Below are 27,049 nucleotides of genomic sequence, written 5' to 3' on the forward strand. Positions count from 1 at the left end.
ATTGTTTCAACATAACAGTTCACCACATCATATTTTGTTTCGAGTAGACTAAACACTAATTGTTAGTCCATTCCAAAACCGATTGGCAGATATCCTTTCGAGGTGTAGTTAAATAATACCTTTTGTCCAATGACGTGTTCTGGTAATTGCATTGGATGGTTATTTTTCTTGATGTCACTAGCCATTCCAGAGTTTCATTGTCAGTCATTGCCTCACAACCAATGGTAAGTTTGCATTGGCTGGACTCGCTGCTGCTCCTCGAGTCCCTCCTTGTGCTGTCCTCGCCGCGTGCACGCGCGTGGTACCCACGGTCGTGAGGAGGAGGAGGATGTTGCGCGCGAAGGGGAAATGGCTGCCGAAAACAAGCCGGAAGGTAAGAGCGATATAATGGGATTAATTTACCAGTATGACAACTATGTGATATACAAGATTATAAAGTCAGACAATGGTGACATACATGATAAGAGACGTGGAGTTTTTAAAAGAATCGCACTCTTATATTTCTTCCGAAATATATTTCTTCCGAAATACTAGGCAGCTAAACGTGGATACAACATTACCTAGCCAGCTAATATCTGCTAGCTTTCTATCCATATATACCCGTCTACACATGATAAAACAACGAGACAAAATAGCCAGCATGATCAAAGAACCGAATTGAAGAATCCTATTTTATTCCAGATTCAGTTCAGTGAAGCAGCAAGCTAAGTAGTTTACAACCAAGCTAAGTTAATGACAACATGTCATTGCCATCGACCAACTTCTCTTCCATTTATCCAGTTTTGAAAATGTTGTTTTTATTACATAAATGCAAGCAAGCTATTACATAGGCTATTTGACATTGCACAGCTCGAAGTTAACATCCTATGTATCAAACGTTGGATTGTAGTTTAGTTTCTTTCAAATGCATTTCAGCCATCCAGTGACCATGTCTGGTTACAAAAATGCTTGCTTGCAAGTCCTGGACACTCTTTTTATTTACTCCACCAGTCCACCCGTTCGTTGGTTGAGGCTCCTGTACAACTCTAATTTCAAGTGGGATTTAGACTGGTGTCGATATTACAAAGACCATCCTATTATATTATTGTTCAGTTAAAAGTGGTATTTTATAATAATTTCGATGTTTGATATAGCAATCAAATATATTTTAAAGCTAGGATGTTGTGCCATACACAGCTTTGGAATTGAATGCCACCAGGTGTGTGTTTTGTTTTTAATGAACAGTAAGATTCTAAAGAGCGTTTTTCTTATCTCTTAGGCAGAAAGTGTAGTTTATCTTTCTTGTTAAGGCATGATCTTAAAATGAATTTTTGATGTTCTAGTCTATTGAATATTTAAAGCTCATTTGGGTTGAAATGTGCTTCTGGTCAGGATCCATATATTGATTTGAATATGTCATTTGAGTTAGAGGGTAATACTCCTGAGTATTTGGTTACAAGTCGGAATTATAGAGTCGAAACTACAGAGGACAAGTACATAGCACATTGTCGCTTTAAAGATCAGCACCTTTGCATGAGACAAGAATGCATGCACTACAATTGACACTGTTCATTGTTGTTTTTTGAAGTGAGATTATGACTAAACTATGTTAGCCTGTATTAACTATATATCTTTTTTTCAAGCAATGTTTGTGATTAGTAGCCTAATTGTAGTAGAACTATTTGAAGAGTTTCATTCCAAAACGCTACATATCCATTTTTAGAAATGTTGGTAAATTGGTATTTATTGTTTAAAGAAGTTATGAAAGAGATTGATGTGTTTTTTCACCATCTAATGATGGCATGGGGTTGTTCAATGACAGACATGTATTTGGTTTAAATCTATCACTTGATGGTTTCATTTCAGAGAGACAAATAATCATGTTTTACTGCAAAACGCTATATATCTCCCTTTACTTTCAGAGAAATGACTAGTAGTGATACGTTTTGTGACATGTCAAACGTGACAAGTAACTACATCTTTAATTAAGAACTGTACAAATTATACATTTGTGACATCAATATATACGGTGCCTTCGAAAAGTATTCAGACCTTTTGACTTTTTACACATTTTGTTACGTTACAGACTTATTCTAAAACTTATTAAATAAAACAATTTCAAAATCTACACACAACACAATATAATGACAAAGCAAAAACGTGTTGTTAGAAATGTTTGCAAATGTATTAAAAATAAAAATACAGAAATACCTTATAGACATAAGTATTCAGACCCTTTGCCATGAGACTCGAAGTTGAGCTCAGGTTCATCCTGTTCCCATTGATCATCTTTGAGATGTTTCTACAACATGAATGCAGTCCACATGTGGTTAATTAAATTGATTGGACATGATTTGGAAAGGCATACCCCTGTCTATATAAGGTCCCACAGTTGACAGTGCATGTCAGATGGTCACTCTGACAGAGCTCTAGTTCCTCTGTGGAGAGGGGAGAACCTTCCAGAAGGACAACCATCTCTGCAGCACTCCACCAATCAGGCCTTTATGGTAGAGTGGCCAGATCGTAAACGGCACATGAGAGCCCGCATGGAGTTTGCCAAAAGGCACCTAAAGACTCTCAGAACCATGAGAAACAAGATTCTCTGGTCTGATGAAACCAAGATTGAACTCTTTGGCCTGAATGCCAAGCGTCACGTCTGGAGGAAACCTGGCACCATTCCTACAATGAAGCATGGTGGTGGCAGCATCATGCTGTGGGGATGTTTTTCAGCAAAAGGGACTGAGAGACTAGTCAGGATCGAGGGAAAGATGAATGTATCAAAGTACAGAGATCCTTGATGAAAACCTGCTCCAGAGCGCACAGGACCTCAGACTTGGGCAAAGGTTGACCTTCCATCAGGACAACGACCCTAAGCACACAGCAATGCAGGAGTGGCTTCGGGACAAGTCTCTGAATGTCATTGAGTGGCACAGCCAGAGCCTGGACTTGAACCCGATTGAACATCTCTTGAGAGACCTGAAAATAGCTGTACAGCAAAGCTCCCCATCCATCCTGACAGAGCTTGAGAGGATCTGCAGAGAATAATTGGAGAAACTCCCCAAATACAGGTGTGCCAAGCTTGTAGAGTCATACCCAAGAAGGCTGTAATCTCTGCCAAGGTGTTTCAACAAAGTACTGAGTAAAGGGTCTGAATACTTACGTAAATGTGCTATTTAAATTTTTTATAAATTCGAAAACATTTATAAAAACTTGTTTTTGCTTTGTCATTATGGGGTATTGTGTGTAGATTGATGAGGGAAAAAACAAACAATTTAATACATTTTAGAATAAGGCTGTAACGTAACAAAATGTGGAAAAAGTCAATGGGTCTGAATACTTTCCGAAGGTACTATATATATATATATATATATACAACACAAATGTAAAAAACAAAATTAATCAATATGGTAATATGAGATATTTTGACATTTTTGTCATTTAGCAGATGCCCTTATCCAGAGCAACTTACAGTTAGTACAACCACAAATCACAGCCAACAGGATAAGAGTATTCCATTTCAGCTAAACAATAGATATATAGCATTTTGCAACAAAACCCGTTTTAATATGCATCTAACAAAAATTTGAGACATACATTTTTTACACACAAATGAAGGTACCCATAAGCAATCAATTCTGATGAAAAAACATAAATGTGAAAAATATGTGGAAATAGCATTTTGGAATGAAACTCTTCATTTGTAGGCTGCTGTATCACTAATAACATGTGAAAATACAATCTAATGGACAGCCTATTTAGTCATATACAATATATAGACTTACGGTACACGCATTTTAACTTCCGAGTTTGCACAGTTTTCATTAATATTAGTTGTTGTTCTGCGTCGATTTCTTACCATGCAATCAAGCTAGCTTGCGTTTAGTCAATGATGCTCTTCAAATTGTTTACAAATACATGGAGTTGTATTGTTCATGTGTAACCAGTGGGTGGCGACAAAGAGCGATCTCATATTTTCAAATGGTTGTCAATCACTGGAATACATAGATAGAGTGCCTAAAACAGGCGTACAATTATTCGACGTCCAATATTGACACACCACTGCAGAGGTAACTGTTGACGTCAAGAACATGAGGGGAGGGTTTTAAGTCCGGCTGGACTTTTTAGCATCAGTAGCGAAGAAAAGAGTTGACATCCTCTACTTCCTATTTGTGTGTGTATGTGTGTCACCGCTTGAGCCTCCTCCAACGTAAAATAAAAGATTTGAAAGACATTTATGATCTAGGTTATACAATAAACATAACGCTGGTGGTGAATGTGTTACCAGACTCTAGTGACCACTGTAACACAGATCAGAGAGCTGAGCCTGTGATCTGATAGAGTCAACCTCTAAACAAAGCTCCACAGGGGGGTGGTATGGAGCTGTGGAAAGGATGACCATGCCAGGACATAGTTAACGTTGATAGTTTAGTAGTAGGTCTAATGTATATGACGGAATTATAAAGGGAGAACACCGTAATAGTAAGGACTTACTACTTCACAGTGGCATTTAGACCCAATGCATTACATTCACACACACAAGATGAATGTAATGTACAGACGGCTACCTCTGTTAATTTCTTCGCCACTCCATCACCAGGAGCTTTTACTGAAATCCTGACTTGAAACTCCCATTGCTGAGCAGGTTGAGGTATTTTCGGTGTTCCTGTGAGGTTGGTCAGTGGAGGAGGAGGAGGGGGAGGCTGGAGGAGGAGAGAGAGAGTGCTTCATACCTCTACATAAACACAAAGTCCTCTCAGGCAATCTGGAGTCTGGGAGCTTTTACATAGAATAGTCGGGCACTCTTTATTTCTCCAGCCGACATTCATTTAATATCAGTTATCCAATGATGTTACTTGGAAAGGGAGAATATGGAATATAGTAGATTAGGCTAGGCCAAGATAGGCTACTTCAAAAAAAGATCCTATTATTTCAGCAGTGCGGCTACTGGACTACACTCTCCTCTCGAGCCATAGGTAGTACAAGCCAGCCTCTCCCTTAACCTTTTGTCCTTGAAGCAGCTGGACTATGGCGGGGGGGGGGGGGGGGCTATAGGCTATAGTTGTGATGTTTGGCAGGTCTCCTGAAGGCACACATCCTGTGCTATTCCCAGGGGGACATGAGCCAGTCTCTCTCAGTGGTCTTCTGTGTACAGAGTAACACCATGACTTAGGAGCCTTCTTGCCCATCTAACAGATTGCTAGACCCTGGAGAATAGAGCTTTCTGCTAACTCTCCCCAAAGAACAGTGGGTCTTAGACCACTTGTCACGGAGGGCACATGTGTCTTTTGAATGAAGATCAGTTCAGTCAAGCGACAAATCTTACCTCCTCGTATTAGTCTTTAGAGTAAACTTCTGACACGTTTGAATCCTTCAGGACTTGACAGTGATAGCCAGGTAGATGTAATGGGTGTGAACGGGACAGAGGCAAGGCCAGATACTTTTCTTCCCCTATATACATGCAAAACTTAGGCTACCCTCCATGATCTGTAGACAGCATGCCATTTCTCTATTTCTCTCCTCTATAGCCTAAATCTCTAAAATAGTTATTAGTACAATTTAACGTGGTTATAACATGTTCACACTGAAAGGTATCTCCCTCAAGAAAGAGAACATAACCTTGTATGTCAAAACCTGAATGCAGTCAATACATGTGAAACAGTACTATAGCCCTGTGAGTAAAAGACGAGAGAATACCCATTAAAAACATCAATGCTTTACAAAACAAATGTAGTGTAGGCCTATTTCTAATTGATGTCTGAGTTAGAAAGTTCACAGGCTGCAACAATAGAATAAAGCATCAGGAAATCCCACAGTCATTAACTTCAGTCAGTGCTGGCTGTAACCTAGTGTTTACATCATCAAACAAGTGACCTTCTCCTGATTTCAGACAGACCCGTGTGGAATCAACCTAGAATCAGGCTGGAGATTTTCCCTTTTCCTGCCTCTTAATTGAATTAGTGAGGCGTGGATGGATGGTAGTCTGCTCCTTCCGTGCTACAGACTCTGGCTGACTCTGTCTGCTGAGACCTGGTATCATTCCTGTCTGTCTCTAACAAGCCTTTACAAGCTGCCTCACAAGGCCCTCTCTGATTGATCACATTGATTCATCCAGCTTACTACTGATATGATCTGGACCAATATCGACCTGAATCAAACCCAGCCTACAATGAGCCTGATTGCTGGCCTCTTCACTTGCCATTCATTAGGGAGCATTCCCAGAATATAAAACATTTAACTGTTTGTTCTCACCAAGAGATGCGTCGTTCAGCAACATAGAAAAACAAATCCTAAATAGAATAGATAAACAAGCATGTATACCTAAGCCTACGAGCAAGCTGAATGTCTGGCACTGCAGAAGAACCAATCAATAAGGCTGGATTTTCTCATACGCTTCTTTTGTTCTCAACTGCTAATTTAGATCTCTGGTTTATTCTACATATTTGCCTTTTAAACCATGATACATTGATTTATTTGTTGTTTGATGTTTTAAATAAGATGTCTGTATTGTATGCTAGGCTGTGGCCTGTCAGAACAGTTTGAAAAGAGGATCTCTGAGATCAATAAGATGTAAAATAAGTATGCCAGAATCCGTGACAGTAGAAGTGTCAGCCTTGAACTCTCAACAGAACAGTGAACTAGACATACTCATGGAACAGTTACTGAGATTCTGTATACTTTCCCGACTTATAATGTTTTTGTGTTCTAACTGTCTGAAAGTTTCAACTGTGCACCATATATCAATACAATCCTTTCACTTGTCAGTAGAGGTGCCTCATAATGGAAGTATTATGGGGTGTATAAACTTTCTTATTGGAGCTTAGGTTCACCAGTTGCTCTTTGTCAATAGCTTGAATAGGCTATAGGCTAATGTATATCTGTGGATGACTATTTTGCATTATACTCCAGCAGTGATGCCCTAGCAACTGTCCTTTTTGTGTTTTTTGTGGGTTTTTTTGGGGGGGGGGTTAAAATATGTTATGTAACTGTCGATTCCCCTTGCCAAGGGTCCAGGTTAAGCCAAGGGTCCAGGTTAAGCCAAGGCTCTAGGTTAAGCCAAGGGTCCAGGTTAAGCCAAGGCTCTAGGTTAAGCCAAGGGTCCAGGTTAAGCCAAGGGTCCAGGTTAAGCCAAGGGTCCAGGTTAAGCCAAGGGTCCAGGTTAAGCCAAGGCTCTAGGTTAAGCCAAGGGTCCAGGTTAAGCCAAGGGTCCAGGTTAAGCCAAGGCTCTAGGTTAAGCCAAGGGTCTAGGTTAAGCCAAGGCTCTAGGTTAAGCCAAGGGTCCAGGTTAAGCCAAGGGTCTAGGTTAAGCCAAGGGTCTAGGTTAAGCCAAGGGTCTAGGTTAAGCCAAGGGTCTAGGTTAAGCCAAGGGTCCAGGTTAAGCCAAGGGTCTAGGTTAAGCCAATGTCAGGGTTAGGAATAGCAATAGAACTCAGCTAGCCAGCCTCTGTTGTGTGTTTACCACCTCTGTCTGTTAAACAGCTCATGCCTCATTCCTTTATTGTGGGATTTGTTTCTAATGTGTTGTTTGCACTTAACCATCCTTACTGTCCAGCGTCTGTCTGTCAATGTGTTTGCATGAGGGGAAACAGGGCGGTACGGGGCTATTGTAAGCAGCTGGGAGAATGCTCTACTTCTTTTCCTCGATTTTCTCTACTCTCTTTTTGCCTCCTGAAGGACTGAAGAAAATTCGTAATCCGGATGGAATGTACAGATCAGCTGTGTGTTATGCCGGCCATGCTCCTCCTAAGAGTATCAGTGATGACACAGAGATGAACAGTAAGAGAGTGTTATTAATACTGCACCCCCCCCCCCCGTGGCACTGCGCTCTTCTCCAAGAGCCCACTATAGTTGGTCAATCTATTATTCATTCATTGAGTCATTTATTTACCTCTTGATTTTCACACACCCCCCCCCCCCCCCCCCCCCCCCCCCTTCCTCTCCTCTCCACTTCCTCCTTTCCTCCTCTGGGTGTTCCTCCTGGACCAGAGAGGAGCTCACTGCTCTGTTGATGGAAGTGTCTGCTGTCAACAGTAGAAGTGTTGTCGTTAACTAAGAGTGATTGATTCAGGTTGAGATCAGGAGCAGGAGAGAGAAGGAAGTCTGCTAGGACACCTACTGTATGTTTCTGAGTGTAAAACTCTCCTATCCATTCATCTGAATGAGGATTCCTCCATTCATCTGAGTGACGAATGCACTGGGATAAGATTAGGCCTGAGAATGAGAAATGCACAGAGAGAAGGCTGCTGTGCTGGAAGTGTTTTTATTGCTCTGATAAGTTGTATCATTTCTGTTTTAACATTTAGCCTAATCAAGAGGAGGATTCTTTGAATTCACAACATTCCGTTACTGAAAGATTGCCATGCACACTTTAGCGCCATACAGCAGTTTGTGTCTCTGTGAAAGTGACTACTTTCTTCATGCTTAATGAACACTGCCGCTTCCTCTACAGTTCCTCTACTGCCAAAGGCTCTGTTGATCTAAGTAATTAAGTGTGTTCATGTTTGCAGTAATGTTTTGAAAAGAGAGTCTTCATCGTTACGCTGATGTCCTTAATATTGCTTTAGCTGCTTTAAAGCTCAGTGTTTTGACTCAACACATGTTGAGATGTAGATTTAAAGGAAGCAGAAGAGTTGGTTTGTGTTGTAGTCTGTGATTCTTAATGATTGGGATTCGGGTCATTGTTGATTGACTAACACGTCACCCCTCTTGTGTAGCCTAGCGGTTAAGAGTGTTGGGCCAGTAACTGAAAGGTTGCTGGTTTGACTCCCTGAGCCGTCTAGGGGGAAAATCTGTTAATGTGCTCTTGAGCAAGGCACTTAACCCTAATTGTTCCTGTGAGTCGCTCAGGATAAGAGTGTCTGCTAAATTACTCAAATGTAAAAACAATGTGTGACAGCTCTGACTAGTTGGTCTTCTTGTGTGCTTTCTCTAGTCTAGCTCTCCCTTCATGCTGGTGCTTTTTATTATGGCATCCTATTCCCATGTTAGACGGCCTAGTTAATGTGCTCTCTCTGCCTGGCTGGCTGGCTGGAGGTTTCTGTACCACCAGGACACTGTAACGCAGCCCAGGCCTAGAGCCCAGGCCCTAGAGCGCAGGCCCAGAGCCTAGAGCCCAGAGCCCAGAGCCCAGAGCCCAGGCCCAGGCAGGTAAACCAGTGATCTGAGTAATTGTGGGAGTAGGTCTGATAAGGATAAAGGGCTGTAGCGTGGCTGCGTCCTTCACTGGCTGACTGTGTGTGTGTGTGCCGTGTGTACGCACCACAAGCCCTCACCTCTGCTCTCCTTGAGATGGGATGTTCATGGATGTGTGTGCGTGGTGAGGGTTGGAGCACACAAAGTTTGCACCTTTTCAGTTTGTTGCAGGCAGTTAACCGTCCGAGTGCACGTTTGTTGAACTTCCCATTGAATATTTTTTGCAGCTCTTTGACCTAGCCGAGCTTAGCCTCCTCACTTATGAATCTATACATTAAGCAACACCGTAGTACTCAAGTCTTACTAGAGTAAGTAGCCAGGTTGCTTATTTTTTTACTCTAAGTAGACTAACACTGTTATATAAAATAATATAGACTAATTACGATAATTGGTTGCCCAAAAAGCTCCCCCTCTTTTCCCCCCATCAAGAGTCACCAGACCGTAAGAAAGTTGCCCTTATTATTACTGCCAGGGAAACATGACGCAGCTACTTTAATTTGCTTTCTGTAGTAGTAAACCCCAGGCTCAAGTTTCCCCCCTAGCAGTGGCCTAATCAAGCATTGTGTTGACGTTTCAGAAGTGTGGGGAATACTCTGCCTCTCTGATCATTAATATTTGAAAAGATTGTGCTAATCAAGTAGAGGTCCAGTGCAATCAAAGCCTTGTTAAGCCAGATGCAAAAATCAGTGAGATCTTGAATATTTTTTTAGTTTGGGTAGAGGTCTGGATATTGGCATCATATTATAAAGTTGAACTGAGTGAAGAAGAGGTCCATTTAGCAATAGCCTCCTATGTTTTTTTTATAGGCTATTTCCTGTAAATAGAGTCTAGTTATGACCCATGCAACATGGCAGTCAAGATGGACATTTAAAATGACCTTTTTGATGCCAATCATATGCTGAGTGTCACGATTAGCTCATTCTGGAGGTGGAACTCAAGTGCCTTATTTGTCATCAGAAATGGTTTGTTTAATGGCAACAACACATAACACAGGTTAACCCCTTCTACCTTCCCCTCCCCTCCTCCCTCCTCCCATATGCCTCACAACAGCTCACCCAGATTGATTGCTTTTGATTGACAGCATGTTAGTCACCGGCCACCGCATATTGGCTGACAAATGCCTTCTTGCTCCGGTTTTTCAATCACAGTGTTTTTATTTCTATCCTAATAAGTGTTTTTAGTGTGGCGCCAGCTGCTGAGGAGGGGACAGTGTTTGTGGACGGACAGACAGTGGGCCTTTAGTGCGCCTTGAGGATTAGGGGTGTTTTGCGCCACATGATTGAAGTTGTTGAGGGATGTGTCTCTGTCTGCGCAGAGATGGTAGTCTGGGTTAGAAAAGTGTTGAGTCCACTTTGTCACGCTATTCACTGATGTGATCCCTCTATCTGGTTCTGTAATTCATATGGATCGGTTAACAATGACCCTGTAAATATACCAGACACTCTAATTGTGTAGCCAACTATTCTGTTGGTTGTGTGTGTGATGTCTTTACTGTGCCATTGGTTTCAGATGCTTGAATGGGCCCTGATGTAGTACTCAGTGCAGAATAATGCATGGTAGAATTGCATGTTATAGAACACTTGTTGCATGGCTGTGTGCTTGATTTCCTTTCATGCATGGCTGCTTAATGCCTTAAATATGGTCATTTACTGTTGTTTAACATTTTCTTTGTTTCTCTGATTGGAGTTATTTTTCTGTTATATATATATATATATATATATATATATATATATATATATATATATATATATATATATATATATATATATATATATAGAGGACTGTGTATACATGTTTGTGGTAAAGTGTTGTTCACCTGTCACTAAAGACAGAGGCTTCCTAGACGAGGCCAACATTGCAAAGTGAATACTGGCCTGTTGTGGAGTGTTTTGCATTTCAGCCTAGTTCTTTAGAAATAAGCCCTAAAAGTGTTGAACCTATGTAGATCTTCATGAGGGTTTTACTACATAGCCTAGACACTATGCGCAGCCAACAATGGTTTGCTGAATTAGCCACTAGCTCACTATTTCCTAACAATATGAGCAGCACTGGGCACAGATTAAAAGGAAAAACTGTCACTCATGGAACGCACTGAGACAGAGACGGAGGAGAGAGGGGTTTGCATTGAGGGCCAGGGTATTGATTAAAGATTTGTTTTTGTCAGCCTTTCCAGCCTTATGACCCACGCTCTGGTCTCCAGGGTGGAGCCGGAGCAAGCTAGCATGACAGATACCCTTCAATTCCCCTACTGTTCGCTGCTTCACAGGCAGGATCAGTGATAATCCAAAGATCAGCACAGAGAAATATATTTTTGTGGTCCGTTTGACTGAGGGTGTTGTAACTGATGACCAGACATGCTTTACCCTCTCCAGTCCCTACAACCAAGGAATAGAAATAGCTTACAGTGTTGGTCAGTGGTACTCCTCAAAAACAGGCCCTGTAGCGGGCAGTAAACGTGGTTTTATAGGCCTCTTCCTAGTGATGGGGAGAAAATAGATACAGTTGCATATCACAATATTATTTTGGGCCCCATATTGTATTGATATTGTACTTGTAAGGCCTAAAAATGATAATATTTGTTGCTATTGAACAGCATTGGCTAGCGCTAGTTGGCTGTACCTGCGACAAAACACTGTGTTTTTTCATCCTATGGCTTGTTCTCCATCTTCTTTTTAAATAGTTAGCCAACATATTTTCAGCATATTTATTTCCCTGATGCTTTCTCATGACTCTATCTAGTCTCTCTGCAGCCCACATGTAGTGAGCAATATGTTTGGAACATCAAATCGCAACAAAATCGCAATGTCGAATTGCAATACATAATACATTGTGAGAATTTTAATACATAATGTGTCGTGATAATATTGTATCGTGAGGTCCCTGGCAATTCCCAGCCCTACCTCTTCCTGGCCTAAGCAGCTGATGAGATGGGTGGGTAGGCCCTAGGTACATTTTCTCTTGGACAACTCCCTTTAGAGACTTTCTCCCTTCCTTCGTCAACACCAGGGCAGTAATTGGCTCCTCCCCAGCCCAGCCAAGCCTTGCTCAGCCCAGCTCAGCACCTTCTGATTAACAAGCTCTTGTTTCAGCGTTTGTTACACTTTAGTGTTGTACAACCAATTGTTTGTTGTTCTTTCTTCAGCCAGAAGGGATAGGTAATAATAATCACACCGGCATAACATCTGACCAACATTGATCTGATTTGCAAAACAAGACCATTGTTTCTCATAATGATGCAGTTATGAAAATTGGTGAAATAAAAAATGTTCCATATTTTCACCCGATGGGTGTCTATTGATGGCTACCCTATTTATGTAATCTTGCACACAATTAACTCAGTAGGCTTATTTGTTGGTACATGAGCATTCCTTAATCTGAGAGTATTAGCGACTAAAATCCTCAGTCATTACAGACTGGCAGGTATGTTGAAAGATAAGCGCCTTACTCATCATTTTGGCTTAGAAAGCCATCTGAGGGTCATCTTAGATCTTAGACACGTAGTTATATTTTCAGTTGTTGCTCCAACTTGTGAGTTCTGTTTGTTGTAAACTATGCATTCTGATAGATCTTACATCATAGCCTTGAAAATGTGTTGCCCATGTTGGCTATGAAGGATTTGATTAGGCCTATAGAAGTGATTAGGCCTATAGAAGTGATTAGGCCTATAGAAGTGATTAGGCCTATAGAAGTTTTTATGCCTATAGAAGTGATTAGGCCTATAGAAGTTTTTATGCCTATAGAAGTGATTAGGCCTATAGAAGTGGTTAGGCCTATAGAAGTTTTTATGCCTATAGAAGTGATTAGGCCTATAGAAGTTTTTATGCCCATAGAAGTGATTAGGCCTATAGAAGTTTTTATGCCTATAGAAGTGATTAGGCCTATAGAAGTGATTAGGCCTATAGAAGTGATTAGGCCTATAGAAGTGATTAGGCCTATAGAAGTGATTAGGCCTATAGAAGTGATTAGGCCTATAGAAGTGATTAGGCCTATAGAAGTGATTAGGCCTATAGAAGTGATTAGGCCTATAGAAGTGATTAGGCCTATAGAAGTGATTAGGCCTATAGAAGTGATTAGGCCTATAGAAGTGATTAGGCCTATAGAAGTGATTAGGCCTATAGAAGTGATTAGGCCTATAGAAGTTTTTATGCCTATAGAAGTGATTAGGCCTATAGAAGTGATTAGGCCTATAGAAGTAATTAGGCCTATAGAAGTGATTATGCCTATAGAAGTGGTTAGGCCTATAGAAGTGATTAGGCCTATATAAGTGTTTATGCCTATATAAGTGATTAGGCCTATAGAAGTGATTAGGCCTATAGAAGTGATTAGGCCTATAGAAGTGATTAGGCCTATAGAAGTTTTTATGCCTATAGAAGTGATTAGGCCTATAGAAGTGATTAGGCCTATAGAAGTGATTAGGCCTATAGAAGTGATTAGGCCTATAGAAGTGATTAGGCCTATAGAAGTTTTTATGCCTATAGAAGTGATTAGGCCTATAGAAGTGATTAGGCCTATAGAAGTGGTTAGGCCTATAGAAGTGATTAGGCCTATAGAAGTGATTAGGCCTATAGAAGTGAGTAGGCCTATAGAAGTGCTGCCTACCCAATGGTGCTGCATTTTTGATTTGATTTGATTTATTAGGATCCACATTAGCTGACGCCAATGGCGACAGCAGGTCTTCCTGGGGTCCGACACAAAACGAAAAATACATTACAGACTTTACAATTTACATACATTAAAGACAAATACTTTACATACATTAACATGTAGTGTGTGTGCATCTATCAGTTACACATCATTTAACCTTTATAAGCAAGTCATTTAAGAACAAATTCTTATTTTACAATGACAGCCTACCCCAGACAAACCCTCCCCTAACCCAGACGACGCTGGGCTAATTGTGTGCCACCCTATTAGACTCCTGATCATGGCCAGTTGTGATACAGCCCAGGATTGAACCAGGGTCAGTAGTGACACCTCTAGCACTGAGATATAGTGCCTTAGACCGCTGGGCCACTCGGGATCCTACATACACACAACAAGTAGGTCACATGGGGAAAAGGCGTTGTGTCGTGAGGTGCTGCTTTATTTGTTTTTTAAAACCAGATTTGCTGTTCACTTACGCTATATAAGATGGAAGGGAGTTCCATGCACTCATGGCTCAGTATAATACTGTACGTTTCCTTGAATATGTTCTGGACCTGGGGACTGTGAAAAGACCCCTGGTGGTATGTTTGGTGGGGTAAGTGTTTGATGCAGTCAGTCTCTCAACTGTCAGCCAAGAGAGACGGGCATGCATAGTAATAATATTATCCCTCTGATTACAATGAAGAGCAAAACGTACCGCTCTGTTCTGGTCCAGCTGCAACTTAACTAGGTCCTTCTTTGCAGCAATTGACCATGTGACTGGACAATAATCCAAATACAATCAAACTAGAGCCTGCAGGACTTGCTTTGTGGAGTGTGGTGTCAAAAAAGCAGAGCGTCTCTTTATTACGGACAGACCTCTCCCCATTTTTACAACTATTGAATCTCTATGTTTTGACCATGACAGTTTACAATCTAAGATAACACCAGGTGATTTAGTCTCCTCAAATTGTTCAACAGCCACACCATTCATTACCAGATTCAGCTGAGGTCTAGAACTGAGGGAATGATTTGTACCAAATACAAAGCTCTTAGTTTTAGAGATGTTCAGGACCAGTTTATTACTGGCCACCCAATCCAAAACAGACAGCAACTGTTTGTTAAGGGTTTCAGTGACTTCATTAGCTGTGGTTGCTGATGTGTATATGGTTGAATCATCAGCATACATGCCATGGACACACATGCTTTGTTTAAGGCCAGTGGCAGGTCATTGGTAAAAATAGAAAAGAGTAGAGAACCTAGAGAACTGCCTTTTAGACTGTGGCTTTAAGAGATTATTATGTATCACCAGCACATTGATTACATTTAGTCATTTAGCAGACACTCTTATCCAGAGTGACTTACAGTCAGTGCATTCATCTAAAGATAGCTTGGTGAGACATCCACATATCACAGGCATAGTAAATACGTTTCTCCTCTCTTAAAGAAGTTATCAGCTAAGTCAGTGCCAGTAGGAAAAGCCAGGTGCGTGTTGTTTCTTTTTTTAAGGGGGGGGGGGGGAATAACACTGAGATGTTTTATTTAAGATAGTCTTTGAAAGTGATAGTTCAAACAGAGTTTTGCACACTAATAAAAGGTTTGTCAACTGTGCCGGTGAAATGAAGGGGAATCAACGTGTTGTAGATGTGATGGAGAGCCTGCTTCCACATGGGAATAGGTTGGATGCCAGACACACAAAACAAACCTTTATACAAACCTGTTATATCTAAATGCAAAGCCTTCATTTAGCTAGTCTGATTTATTTAATTAGAAGCACAGAAATCCCAGATTTCCCAGGATGTCCCTTTTCAATGTTCAAATGGAGAGGAAGACCATGTCGATTGAGTATTTCATTATAACTGAATCTGATGAACATTTAGGCCAATTTATCCTTACAGTAGATGAGAAATTTAAAATGACACGTTTTATAAAGTGGTAAGGCCTGTAAGACGTTTTTCTTTTTAAACACTCACATCGTTTCAATTATTAATTGGGAAAAAAACAGTGTGTTTTCGTGTATCATATAGATATTACTGTTTACCCAATTAGAGCCACCCTATTTTATTAATTTTATGATTTGATTTTCCTTTTCTGTATAAACATTCACAAATACAATTTGTCTCCGCTAACCTGTGTTTCAGCTGTAGATTAATCAGTGACTTTCAGAGTTTTGTCAAAGGTTTGTGTTGTGTGTCTGGCATCCAACCTATTCCCATGTGGAAGCAGGCTGAGGCTCTCTACCACATCTACATTATGTTGATTCTCTTCGTCTCACTGGCACAGTTGACAAACCTTTTATTTGTGTGCAAAACTCTGAACTATCACTTCCAAAGGAGCCCCTTCTCCTCCACCATAGCTATAGAAAAGCCTGCTGGAGAAAATGTGAGGATCGCTGGAATAACGTGAACAAATTGACGATGTGGGCCTAATAAATGAGAGAAAAGATGCTTCAGTTTAGCATTTGAAACAAGTTCTGTGGTTCGTTGTCTGTTCTCCAAAGAGAGATACAGCCTATAGCCTAATAACAGGAGGTGAACGTTAGGTGGAGAACCTCCTAAGGTGCTTAAGTTAAGAGGTAGTTAAATGAACTCTGACTGAACAAGTCTGGTATACAGGGCTTAGACAGACAACCATTTAAAATCTGAAACATAGATCCAATGTCTTAAACATTTTGGTCTTGAACTATAAGACCACTTGTAATTGGGAAATTTAAGGTGATTAAAGTTCCTATTCAGTTTAGAGCTGGGGTTCTCAAACATTTTTGGCCCACGACCCCATTTTGATATCTGAAAATTCTCGCGACTTCAACCATGTGAAAAAAAATGATGTAATTAACATCCAATGTTGACTTTTTTACTTAGGGCTCTGGTAGTCAATTGAAAAACATTCTAACACTGTTTCTGATTGTCTTCTCAACTTTTTATTTATTTTTATTTTACCTTTTATTTAACCAGGTAGGCAAGTTGAGAACAAGTTCTCATTTACAATTGCGACCTGGCCAAGATAAAGCAAAGCAGTTTGACAGATACAACGACACAGAGTTACACATGGAGTAAAACAAACATACAGTCAATAATACAGTATAAACAAGTCTATATACAATGTGAGCAAATGAGGTGAGAAGGGAGGTAAAGGCAAAAAAGGCCATGGTGGCAAAGTAAATACAATATAGCAAGTAAAACACTGGAATGGTAGTTTTGCAATGGAAGAATGTGAAACTCACCATCACATACTTTTAATGTGGGGCTAATGACAGTCAATTGGAAATTAGTCTGACATAATGTATCTTATCTCACCACCACTAATGAGATGGATGTGTTTGATGCATGTCGAGTCGGAGCTTCTCAAAGTCAGGGGACTTGGTCAACAGCGTACACCGCATCTCTGCTGTCACATCCAACCTGGATGGATATTTGGTTTTAATGCAGACGAGAGCACATAATCCAGCTTCAAACAGATATGAGCTGGTGAAGGTTACCAGGAAACTGAAAAATACGAGGTCAAATCATGACGTCAGTGATCTTCAGGTCGGATGACCCTTTCAAAGCGATTTTTCCCAGTCGGAGCTCGTTTTTTTCTTCCAAGCGTCGGAGGTGAGCAGTCATCACTCATGTGTGATACTTACTGATGCTGTTTTCTGTTAGAAACATGCACAGCCTAGTGAAGGGGGCATGATTCGCTTTTGAAAGGCTCTCCAATAAGAATTCTTTCCACTGAATCCACTGATTCTGTCACACATCTGTAGAATGTTTTTGTATTTCCCCTGCATGCTTGTGTTCAGTTCATTCAGTTTCCCAAATATGTCTGTTACATAGGCAAGGAGACACATTTTATTTTCATTACACAGAAAGTCAACAAAGTCAGTTTTTTTTAACATCCATTTTGAATGACAACAGTGTGTCATTGTGAAGAATCTGAAAAATCTTTCCAGCATTCCCCCTCGATAACCACCGAGCCTCGGTGTGAAATGTAACATTGCCATGCTCTGATATCATATCTCAATGTAATTTTGCAAACAGGTGGCGAGTTTACAGTTTAAGTTACCTCCTGCAGTATATCACCGAGTTCTGTGCATAAAATAATAAACCGGGGTAGATTCTTTATTTTTATCTTTATTGTCAACGGCTACTCTCCTTTTTGTTCACCTGGAAATTCCCATTACACCACTCAGAGAGCTTTTTGAGACATTATCCAAAACATTTTATGACCAGGTTTTAAGGAAGTTTTATCAATGGCTTGATGTTGAATTCAGTAGTGCAGTACATATTCTTGATTTCTAAAATGAAATTGTAGTGACATTGAATACCATAATTATTGAGTCTCTCTGACGGAGTCTCTCCCCTCGATGATGTCATCTGAGGGTATGTCATAGGTTAGCATTGATCATTGGCAGAGCTCCATGGTGGGATAGGCTGGCTGGCGAGTGGGCCTGCTGCTGCTCTGTTGAGGATTGATTTCAAGAGCAGGCAGTCGGAGAACTCTGCTCTGTTTGTACTATAGAGAGGGAGGTGAGAGATGGCTTCCCCTGGACACAACTGGTTCAATCTGAGTGTGGTCTGGTTTGCCTTTAAGCATCACCTTTAATGTTTGAGCCAGGACTCAGTGGACGGTGGACTCATGGCTTCTCATTAGAAAACAAACAACAGATAAACATTCCGCAGGCAGAGTGTGTGACACATGCTGAAAGCCAATCCACAGAAAAAAATGTAGAAAATGCAATTAGTCCAACAATAGCTAATTGGTCTAGTCTTAAAAAGAAAAAGAAAACATTTCATTATAAGGTGATAGTTGTTTGTTTTTTTCCCCTTTTCATTATGTGCTTCTCTTTTTGTTTTGTGTGATTCTTTCCCTTATTACCTATTTAGTTGTTTCCCTAATTTGCCCATGTCCCGTTTTCCCTCTCATTTCCCTGCCTGATACATCTCTGATCATTCAGCTCCATCCTGTTTACCTCTGATGACAATAATAACACCACTTTGGTGGAACCTACAAGCAGATGCTGTACGGGTTTGGTAATTGGGCGAAACGAATGATTACAAATACCTGTTCATCTCACATAAAAAGAGTTTACACACGCAGAATTTCCAGGTACAGTTGGATGCAGCAAACGGCTACAGATCTACAAATCCATCTCTACTACCGGCTCCCTGTGGGAGCAACACTAAACACGGCTCTGATGTTTCTCTTCCTCCCTGATCAGGTGGCTGGAACAGCAGTTTGTTTGTACCATCTGAATGAATAATGGGATTGTACAAGCTAGGGCCTACTCGGCCTAGGCTATAAATTCTGTTCCCTTTCAATAGGTCTCTTGACATAGGCCTAGTACACGACTGGAATGGAGGTTCTGTACTTAAAATCAAAGTATTTGCCATGGGCTCTCTGTGCATGGCCTCACCAGCATTGCTGGAAACTATGGAATTTTTTCAGCAGATGTGCCTTGATGTGTCACCAGTGACTTTAGTAGGAGGATGACAATCTGAGAAAGATGGTATTCCCCTGGTACTAAAGATGATGTATACCTCACACTGATATCCACACCAACTCTAAAGCAAGTGTGGTTGCTTAAATTGTAATACCAAATCAGAAAGGTTCTATTATAAGGATATATTATGCAGTTCTATTATACGGTTCTATTATAATGTTCTATTATAAGGTTATATTATACAGTTCTATTATAAGGTTATATTATAAGGTTATATTATACAGTTCTATTATACTGTTCTGTTATAAGGTTCTATTATACAGTTCTATTATAAGGTTCTATTATAAGGTACTATTATACAGTTCTATTATACGGTTCTATTATACAGTTATATTATAAGGTTATATTATACAGTTCTATTATAAGGTTTTATTATATAGTTCTATTATAAGGTTCTATTATGCAGTTCTATTCTAAGGTTATATTATACAATTATATTATAAGGTTATATTATAAGGTTCTATTAAACCGTTCTATTATAATGTTATATTATAAGGTTCTATTATACAGTTATATTATAAGGTTATATTTTAAGGTTATATTATAAGGTTCTATTATACAGTTCTATTATAATGTTCTATTATGAAGTTCTATTATAAGGTTCCATTATACAGTTCTATTATAAGGTTTTATTATACAGTTCTATTATAAGGTTCTATTATAAGGTTCTATTATAAGGTTTTATTATAAGGTTCTATTATTATCATTCTACTAAAAAGACCTCACAACTGGATAAGAAGATCAACATTTCTTTCACATATCAACAAATGTAATGGTAATTGGAAATAGTATTATTCAGTCTGAATCTTCACAACAAATGTATCAGGAAACAGTACAATTTGTTCAGCAGATGTGCCTTGATGGGTGACTTTAGTCGGGAGATGTAAAGCTGAGCAGGAATATTATTGTTTAGGCCCATAGCCAAAATGTAGGCCTACAAAACACAACACTGTCTATAATTGATCATTTTTGTTTTGTTATGTAAACACATTATTATTCAGTGTGAACTTCTCTCCTAACAAATAATTATCCAGAAAACTTGATTTACATAGTAGCCAAGGTTAGTGGGTTGTTTTCTTCGTACAGTAGCATTGCTTCCATTCTTTGAAAGGCCACCTGCTACTATGATGTTATGTCATTATGATTGGCAGCCAGTAGCTTCTCTCTGTCTTTAAACCCACCCTTAATGATAAGCTGTTGGCTGGGAATGAGATATGCTCATTTGGTATGTAAATTGAAAAAGCTATGGATGCATAGGCTTTCTAAAAGCTGTGTGTTTATGCTTACAAAAAAATATTATTTTAATTTCCTTGTAATATTCATCCCAAAGACTATATTAGTTTTGTTCATAATTATAAATTCACAGTAAATTTGGTCTCCAGACAAATAGAATTTGCACCCACTTAAGTCTTGGATGAAATGCCATCTGCATATTTGAATAGCAGGAATGAGGAGGCAGTGCAACTTGAATGAGCAATAGGACCTTAAACAGCATGGGCCTAATGCATGATTGTATCTAAGCATGTCTCCTCTGCACTGAATTTGCTACATAATCTTTATGAAATGATTGTGAAATGTAACATGACGTGTAACCATGTAAAGCAATGGGCTTTCTATTGACTAGGTTAGGCCTACTCTCTTTCAATAATTCACTGAATTATGGTATTATGATTGGGCTTTTACATTTTGTGCATTAGGCCCCATGGTTCTCTTTGTGAATATGGAAACATTTATGTAAAAATAAAGTTAGTGGACAACTTTAGGAGATGGATATAATCGACAGATAATAACAAGTGTGTAATTAAAGCCGATTCACAGATAAGGCTACAGACAGTATCATTGCTTCAGAACGACATTGATTTGACTGGGCTGCCAAGCCCTTTGAAACTGGGAGAAGAGGGGAAGATACAACACAGCTTTAATTTCCCTACTCAACAACTTGTTGGCCTATTTCCTTTTTGTATCATCCACTGGCATTTGAGCTTGTGTGAGAGAATGTGGTCCCACTTCAGCTTGCAGTTTGAATCACTGAAACAGTGGAGAGTGCTCACATGAAAAAATACTACAGTTTACTATAGAATAATACAGTACTTACTATAGAATTCTATAGTAAACTGTAGCATAAGCTGCTGTAGAATACTACACTACACACTGTAGTATCCCTCTATCACGTGTAGTACTTACTATAGAATGTTGTATTATACTGTAGAATATTGTAGTAAATACTACAGTAATGTCTGCAAAAACACTACAGTCCCAAAAAACTATAGTATATAGTTATAGTAAATTCTACAGTATTTAATTTGCACATACCCTGCCCATGCCCCTCCCCCATAACTGAGAAACCTACATGCCAAGTAGAGACTATATATTGTGTTCCCTACAGGTTATCAAAAAGAGCAGAAGCTGGCCGTTCAGAACCCAGTCCTACCTACGTAAAGGTTATGGAAAATCAGCTCTTTTAGTATTTCTCCATTTGGTTTCCTGAAGGAGAAAGCCTCCACTTCTATGTCAAAGATAATAAAACAAAAACACTATAGTAAATACTACAGTAATGTCTGCAAAAACACTACAGTAAGTACTACTGTATAGTGCGATTTCCAAAAACACTACTGTAAATAATACAGTATACTACAGTCCTCAAAGAACTACAGTAAATACTACAGTATAGTACAGTCTGCAAAAACCCTACAGTAAATACTACAGTATACTACAGTCTGCAAAAACACTACAGTAAATACTACAGGATACTACAGTCCACAAAAACCCTACAGTAAATACTACAGTATACTACAGTCTGCAAAAACACTACAGTAAATACTACAGGATACTACAGTCCACAAAAACACTACAGTAAATACTACAGTATACTTCTATCCGCAAAAACAACACATTAATTACTATAGTATATTCTACAGTTTTTTTCCATTACAGTATTTATACTAAAAGCTGCCCCATCTATGACACAGTTCTGATTCCTCAGGTCTAACAAAAAAAATTAAGAAACCCAAAAGGAGAAAGGAGCAAGCATGCACTGTAATGTGACTTATCTCTTTCTCTCTTTGCAGATGAACATGGACATTTGAAAATATACCTGCCCAAAAAGCTGCTTGAATGTCTACCAAAATGCTCGTCGCTGCCAAAGGAGAGACACAGATGGAACACCAATGAGGTATGGCCCCTTCTTCTCCTCGCCACTCTGTGGTTATCATTGCAAATGTTTCTGATGTCCTCCGTGACAATGTAAAACCACTTCAGACACAAAATCAGCCATATTCTTCAGGGCTATAGGTATGAGCATTTGATTATTTTACTTAAACTTAACTTCAGCTATACTGTGTTTTAAATGAGTTAGCAAAGGAACATTTAATTCAAACATTTTTGTGCATTAATTCTAATTTATAAGTATTTTATTCATACTGGCAAAGTACATATTATCTAAAAGTATCTTGATTGTCTTCTGTGTAGAATCACATGATTCCATTTATTTAGGTTCCAACATCAACACATGTTTTTGCAGCTGACAGAATTAGTTTGCAATGTAATTTGTTCCTGTCACCTAGTTTCCCCTTTCCTGTTTTTGTTTGGGACTGTTGTCTAGCTGCCAACAGTAAGACAAGAAGGAAGAATGTATGATACAGAATTGAGCCATGTACACCATCTATTGAACAGTTAAGATGGTGATTTTCATCATGTGCATGCCCATTGTACATTATGAAAACCACTGTAAAATAGGAATAGGCTCATTTTGTGTTTAGCTGCTGTATAAAGGAAATTGGAGAGCATGATGTTCTCGGCCGATCTTAATTGGAGGTTTCATCTGTATTGTGAGCACAGTGTCATTGAGCTCCTTAAAGGGATACTCTGGGATTTTGGCAGTGAAGAGCTTTACTGTCTACTTCCCCAGAGTCAGATGAACTCGTGGATACCATTTTTAGGTCTCTGCTTGCAGTTTGAAGGAAGTTGCTAACTAGCGCTAGCATAATTGCTAACTACTGTTAGCACAATGACTGGAAGTTTATGGTAACTGCTAGCATGCTAATAGATACCATAGACTTCCAGTCATTGCACTAACGCTAGTTAGCATTGGCTCCCAACTACCTCCAACTTCCTTCATACTGGATGCAGAGACATAAAAATGGTATCCACGAGTTTATCTGACTCTGGGGAAGTAGATAAAGGGCCTCGTTGCCCTTCAATCCCAAAGTATCCCTTTAAGTATAGTGCGACCTTGATGATGCTCACTGGCTGAATAAAGCACTAAGCCTACACACATAAGAACTTGCAACAGTCTATTTTCACCTATGTATCTGTGGAATAAGAGCTAGATCATTGATGTGTCTTATCGCTTAACTTATGTTTATTTTTTACGTTACCCATTCTTAAAGGAATTCCTGTTTGGCCTCAACCATAAATGTAACTGTCAATCACACCTGGGTTCTTATTCAGTGAGGTTGTATTCATCCAGCATTATGTAGAACTCATAATGTTAACATAAAAAAAGTATTTAGCATAGGTTGCATAAGCCTAGAGGTGTTTCACATTTCATATACTGTATCACACCAATAAGAAAAGATAACACAACTTGTTTAGCTTTCTGTCACAGAAAATGAAAGTGCAAAATGTTTTTATTTGTATGCCCGTGTGAAAAGAAATCACAGAAGCCATTTGCTCCGGCTGTCCTTGACCTATAGGCCAGCCATTTAAATTAGTTATTTTTTTTTCAGTACAGCTACTTTATCATTTAATGGAAGTGAGACAGTGTCTTGCTTGATGTTCACATTTTATTTGTCGTTCATGTTCAATCTCTTTTTGGGGTATGGGTTCTCTCTCTAGCCTACGTACGTGGAGACTGTCAGGGAGATTGGAACTAAACATTATTTCGCTTGCTGCCTAATGCTGGATGGATTTTGAATGATTGCAATTACAAAAGTTTCTCTAAGGAAATTCATAAGCTGCTGCCAGTGAAGGCATTGCTGCATTTATAATACAATTGATCCCAATGAAGCAAACGTGGTGGTTTCAGCACATTAACTGACAGGCAATGGAATCATCAGAGGAGCCCAGGCAAAGAAAAGCAGCAGTGTTTTAATTGTATAATGGAGCACAGTGATTGGTCTCAGCCCCCCTTTCATAACTTACCTGTCACTCCCACATCAACTCAGGCCCTGCCAAACCTCTGGAGTTACAAATCATAATCCATCCTCTCTTAAAGGTTTTTTTTATGAAACACTAAGGCATTTTGATCCTTCAACCGTGAAGTGTTTTTTTTTTCATGTGGTGACAAGTATTTGTGCTTGAATATGCTGTATAAGGAATTCATGACAGCACCAAGACAGAGACAGAGAGAGAAGGAAGCAGTTTTTGGTATGACATTCAAGCGTCAAGTTTTGTCTGAATTCTGTCACCACTTTTCCTCTGGGTGCAGGTCAATTTAGTTCAATGATCCCATGGCTTTAATTTCAAATATTGATCTCGATTTTGATATAATTAGTTGTTAATGAGTGAATCAATCTAATTAGATGCATGAAGATTTGATCAAAGTCACTGCCACTACTAATGAGAGGAAATTAAAGCGATGTGCAAAACCCAGCCACCCGTACTTTTGATTACAAATTTGGGCCAGAAATACTGTCATCATTGGTTTTCTAATTAATTGAGTGAAAAACAAGTGGAAGCGTCAGCACAAACATGACGGGAGATTATTCATGTTATCCGTACCACAAGACAAAAGTCCTTACTTCTATTGTGTTTGTTGTTTACATGATTTGCACAGCAATCTATCTGATGTGTATTAACCCATCAGCCTTTTGGAGTAGCCTAATTCTTACAGTGCTGCAAAGTCCTACACATAAACATACACTTTTACATCGCTGCATTAGACATCTGTCTATCTTTCTCTCAGTCTGCCTCTCTTTTCCATAAGAAATGTCAAATAATCCACCTTCATGTTTTCTAATTGAGTCTGCTGTTGTTTCTCCTGTCCGACCTGCAGTGTTCTGCTAGCAGTTTAAATTCATTAATGTATTTTGAAATTGATTTCATAAATGTAAGCACTTGTTGTTGGCTACAGCTGTTGTCATGTCATTTATTACTAACAACACAAACAACAGACATGTTATTAAAAGGCAGACCAAGTTATGTCACTGGTATTATTTATTTGAAATGTTTTTACATATATTGCCATGTGGGTTTAGGATTAACGTCATAGGTAAGGTACCTCCTGTCAAGTTTTTCCAATAGCACAACCAAAAAGCATCAATCCTAATTATGTTGCACGATGTGCGTTAGTGCTGTGGAGCAATACTTTCCAGGGTTGAGGACAGAGAAGGAGACCGAGGTAACCTTCCCTAAAATCAAGGGCGTTTCCCTTTCATGAGCACCATGCGAAGTGAACCAGTGTCTCTCTCTCTTTGCTGTGGCTCGTTGGTGGCAGACAGACATATAGGCAGACAGACAGACAGGCAGACAGGCAGACAGGCAGACAGGCAGACAGGCAGGCAGGCAGGCAGGCAGGCAGGCAGGCAGGCAGGCAGGCAGGCAGGCAGGCAGGCAGGCAGGCAGGCAGGCAGGCAGGCAGGCAGGCAGGCAGGGGATTACAGAGTCTCTTGTCGGCAGCGATTGTGTGACTCTTAGCGAAAGTGACACCTCATCAATTCTCTGCATATTCCTGGCGCTGGTTCAGCATGCCTAATGCCACCTTGTTGTTTTTCTCCCCCTCTGATTAAACTCTCAACATTTTGGGGGTATAGAGAGTGCATTTGATGACCACTTTAGCTTGAATGCAGGATTCAATACAACTGCTCTCAAACTAAATGCTTTCCTAAAACCTAAAATGATCATAAAGTGTGTAGCTATTGTCATACTGCCCACGGAAGGGCATTTCACTTCTCTTTGAATACAAAAGTATCTGGTTAGATAGCACCTCAAGAAAATATGCCTTTCTCACCTTTCTGTATTGTGTAAAGGCCACATCCCTTATAGGGTCTATAGGTTGGAAAGGTCTTGGTTTCTCCCTTGTTTCTGAATAAGTGTTAGTCATCCCTCCATAGGTGGAAGAGATTCACTCCTCCTGCCCCAAATGTGTATCGGAATGGAGGAACGAGGGTGTGAAGAGAGCTAATGCCGAGCTATTAATTTCTATCTCATTCTCCCTATTCCCCTGTGTACGTTTATGGGGAGAAGGTGTGCATGAATACATTTCAAGCATTTACTGGAAAATTAGATAAACCAGTCTGATCAAAATGCAAGGGAAGGAAGCGGGCGGAGGAAGGGAAGGGGGCTGGCGTCAGTAACTCTGAAGCAGCCTCAGCCTCTCTCAGAGCTGCTGATAGGCAGGCACGCTGCTCTCAGCTTCTAAATTGTCAAAGTGAGATTAAGAGGAAATATGGGGCAAGCTTGACAATTTAGTTGACACAACCATAGCAGAAAGAAAGGGAGGGATGTTTTTAAAGAAATTACAAGGAGTGCATGCCAGAAATCATGGAGGGAAGTATTAGATTTGTACAATTTGTGAACCGTTGAATGTGTTTATTGTTTGTCTATCTTTTTATGTATTTGTCTACACGTTTATATATGTTTACAACAAGCAAGTTGAAGATATCAAAATAGGGGCATTGGGGAATAATAAAATATTGTATGGAATACATTTGTACTGTAGTGAGGACGTCTCTATAGTAATGCAAGGTCTCTCATGATCAGGTGAAACGTCAATTGCTATGGAAATGCTGGGATGTGTTTTTCAATGATGTTAAAGGTAATTATGATGCAACTATG

General features: G+C 39.7%; 1 protein-coding gene across 1 annotated transcript in view; it reads left to right on the forward strand.

Moving 5' to 3' along the window:
- The first annotated feature begins 348 nt into the window (after positions 1-348).
- LOC139417313 (calmodulin-binding transcription activator 1-like) overlaps positions 349-27,049 on the forward strand; it is a 633,264-nt gene continuing 606,563 nt past the window's right edge. Inside the window, exons 1-3 of the mRNA XM_071166580.1 lie at positions 349-373; positions 7,651-7,752; positions 22,342-22,445. Of these exons, the coding sequence (XP_071022681.1) occupies positions 349-373; positions 7,651-7,752; positions 22,342-22,445 (231 nt within the window). The remainder of the gene's footprint in view (positions 374-7,650; positions 7,753-22,341; positions 22,446-27,049) is intronic.

The sequence above is a fragment of the Oncorhynchus clarkii genome, chromosome 9, assembly GCF_045791955.1.
Source record: "Oncorhynchus clarkii lewisi isolate Uvic-CL-2024 chromosome 9, UVic_Ocla_1.0, whole genome shotgun sequence".
Lineage (NCBI taxonomy): Eukaryota > Metazoa > Chordata > Actinopteri > Salmoniformes > Salmonidae > Oncorhynchus > Oncorhynchus clarkii.